Below are 3,417 nucleotides of genomic sequence, written 5' to 3'. Positions count from 1 at the left end.
CCCCCGAGTTGACCTGCAGGAGACCCTGGCTCTGGTCGCAGAAGGTGGCCACCGCGTTGCCCCCGTGCATCAGATCCAGGCACAAGCTGCCTTTGGAGACCACCTGGAAGGTGAAATAATAATAGCCCGGCACTCGACAGGTGAATTTCCCCGTCTGGGTACTGTAGGCGTTATCCTGGTTAGTGATGCTGTGGTCGAAAACCACCGTTTTGGGCGACACGCCGGGAGACGGGCTCTTGCGGGAAGCCGAGAAGGCGGTCTTGGGCTGGTTCTCGGTGTTCCCCACTTGGCCTTTCGGGCCTCGGTCCCCCAATTCTCCGGGGGGGGCCCGGGGGGCCATCCAGACCGCGGAATCCTTGGCCGCCTGGTTCTCCCGCCAGGCCGGGTTCGCCCATCTCGCCTTTCGGGCCCCGGATGCCGCTGCTCCGTGTTCCCAAACCTGGAAAGGAGAGAGAGAGAAAGAGAGAGAAAAAAAAATAGGAGGGCGGGAAGGGCCCCTCAGAGGTGCTGTAGTCCAACCCCCCGCTGGAGTAGAATCCAAGGGCGTCGTTGTTATTTACCTGGGGCCCCCATCTCTCCTTTTGGGCCCGGTCTTCCGTTCCGCCCTGGGGATCCCGCGTGACCGTCTCTGCCGTCGGATGCTTGGCAGATGTTTTGCTGGGAAAGCACCGTCTCCAACATCAGGATCAGGGCGGCCACCGCCAACCACAGGGGTCTCTCCATGTTGACTCTGTAGCCACGAGTAGAGAAGTGGGTTGAGACCCTCATTCCCCCCCCCTTTTATTTTTCTTCCTTGGGGAGGGAAGCGGGGAACGGCCCACCTCCCAAGGAGCTTCGAACCTGCGACCAGAAACCGTTTTCGAGGCTTCTTCCGTTTGCAATTCCGGGCGATTTATTTTTTCTGGACCAGGCGCTTTTGAGTTACGGCCGTAGGGAAGAAGACGAGAAAGGAAAGCTCCCGTCGGTGTGGAATGGGTCTGGGGGTCTCCTGCTTGAGAAGGGGGTTGGGCTGGATGACCTCTGGCTGTTATTCTGTCATTCTGTCTATCATTCTGACATTCTGTTATTCTGTCGTTCTATCGTTCTGCTATTTTATTATTCTGTTATTCTCTTATCCTATCATTCTGTTATTCTATTATTCTATCATTCTGCTACTCTATTATTCTGTTATTTTATCATTCTGTTATTCTCTTATCCTATCATTCTGTCATTCTATTATTCTATCATTCTGCTATTCTATTATTCTGTCATTCTATTATTCTGTTATTCTGCTATTCTATTATTCTGTCATTCTATTATTCTGTCATTCTATTATTCTGTTATTCTATTATCCTATCATTCTGTCATTCTATTATTCTGTCATTCTGTTATTCTATCATTCTGTCATTCTATTATTCTATCATTCTGCTATTCTATTTGTTATTCTGTCATTCTGTTATTCTCTTATCCTATCATTCTGTTATTCTATTATTCTATCATTCTGTTATTCTGTCATTCTGTTATTCTATTATTCTGTCATTCTGTTATTCTATCATTCTATCATTCTGTTATTCTATCATTCTGCTATTCTATTATTCTGTTATTCTGTCATTCTGTTATTCTATCATTCTGTCATTCTATTATTCTATCATTCTGCTATTCTATTATTCTGTTATTCTGTCATTCTGTTATTCTGTTGTTCTATCATTCTATTATTCTATTATTCTGTTATTCTATCTTTCTGTTATTCTCTTATCCTATCATTCTGTTATTCTGTTATTCTGTCATTCTGTTATTCTATCATTCTGTCATTCTATTATTTATCATTCTGCTATTCCATTATTCTGTTATTCTCTCATTCTGTTATTCCATATGAAAGGGTTGGACTAGAAGACCTCCAAGGTCCCTTCCAACTCTGTTATTCTGCTTTGTTGCACTAAGCAGAAAGAGACACCAACTTACTACAGAGTTTTCAACCTTAAAACTTTCGGTGAGCTTCAGGTTTTTTAAGACTCCGAGTAATGGGAGAGGAAATCTCATTTTTTTCCCCCTCAATAGTCTAAGATTTACACGGGGAACAGTCCAGAAATGACATAATAATCATCAGAATAATCCTAAGTAGAAACCAAGATCTGCGAGCGAGAACTGGTGGGACCACAAAACAGAAGAAACTAAAGTGCTCTGGGGCTTCAAAATTCAAACCCTTGAAATCCACCCCTCTTCACGCTACCAAGGACTACTAAATGACCTCCAAGGTCCCTTCCAACCCTGTTAAATCTGTTAAAAGGTTGAGGAACACCGTTTCTGGATCTGGGTGGGGAGGAGATCTAGGAGAACCTCAACCGCTTTCAAACGGAGGGGATCTTCCTGGCAAAACCCTTCTCTTCCAACCCTGTGGTGAAGGATTGTCCATCAGGACAGCCCCGAAGAGGGCAAGTTGGAGGGATAATCCTAAAGTTGAACTGAAGTCCCATCGGTAAGGAGACTCCAAATGACCACTTACCTCTTTGGGAGAAAGATCAGATCCCAACCAGATTTCTGGAGGCAAATGTCTCGCTTGGCTGGGTGCCGGAAGGACGACGGGACGGGGGGGAAGAGTCCCAGATGGGTGAATTTGGCTGAGTAAGGGGGAGAAAAAAAAGATAAGTTTCCCTTCCTCTTTTCCCCTTTTCAATTGCTTCCTCTTCCTCCCGCCGGCCACAAATGGTGACTTTTCAAACAGAGAAGTTGAGGCCATCGTCCTCCTCCTTCAAAATAGAAGGGGAGGCTCATCACATTTCCCCAAGATGGCCCCAAGTTGGGGGGGGGAGGCGAATCGCCCCTACTTCAGTTGAAAAAAAAAACAGGTTTATAACAGATTCACAGAGTTGGAAGGGACCTTGGAGGTCATCTAGTCCAACCCCCTTGCCCAAGCAGGAGACCCTACACTGTTTCTGACAGAGGGCGGTCCAGCCTCTTCTTGAAAGCCTCCAATGATGAAGCTGCCACAACTTCCGAAGGCAACTTCGGTTCCATTGAATATAGAATAACAGAGTTGGAAGGGACCTTGGAGGTCATCTAGTCCAAACCCCCCCATTCAAGCAGGAGACCCTACACCATTTCTGATAGATGGCAGTCCAGTCTCTTCTTGAAAGCCTCCAATGATGACGCTCCCACCACTTCTGAAGGCAACTTCTGTTCCATTGAATATAGACTAACAGAGTTGGAAGGGACCTTGGAGGTCATCTAGTCCAACCCCCTTGCCCAAGCAGGAGACCCTACACCATTTCTGATAGATGGCAGTCCAGTCTCTTCTTGAAAGCCTCCAATGATGAAGCTCCCACAACTTCCGAAGGCAACTTCGGTTCCATTGAATATAGACTAACAGAGTTGGAAGGGACCTTGGAGGTCATCTAGTCCAACCCCCTTGCCCAAGCAGGAGACCCTACACCATTTCTG

General features: G+C 46.5%; 1 protein-coding gene across 1 annotated transcript in view; it reads right to left on the bottom strand.

The window, feature by feature from the left end:
- C1QA (complement C1q A chain) overlaps positions 1-2,615 on the bottom strand; it is a 2,956-nt gene extending 341 nt beyond the window's left edge. The window contains 4 exon segments of the mRNA XM_087701783.1: positions 1-323; positions 325-439; positions 561-730; positions 2,483-2,615. The exon segment at positions 1-323 is cut by the window's left edge and continues 341 nt beyond it. Of these exon segments, the coding sequence (XP_087557909.1) occupies positions 1-323; positions 325-439; positions 561-723 (601 nt within the window). The 5' untranslated portion in view covers positions 724-730; positions 2,483-2,615.
- Positions 2,616-3,417: the final 802 nt, after the last annotated feature.

Source organism: Thamnophis sirtalis, unplaced genomic scaffold (assembly GCF_051295495.1).
Source record: "Thamnophis sirtalis isolate CommonGarterSnake01/CBP01778 unplaced genomic scaffold, rThaSir2_p1.2 scaffold_15, whole genome shotgun sequence".
In the NCBI taxonomy this organism is placed as follows: Eukaryota; Metazoa; Chordata; class Lepidosauria; order Squamata; family Natricidae; genus Thamnophis; species Thamnophis sirtalis.
This window is presented reverse-complemented; position numbering and strand designations above follow the sequence as displayed.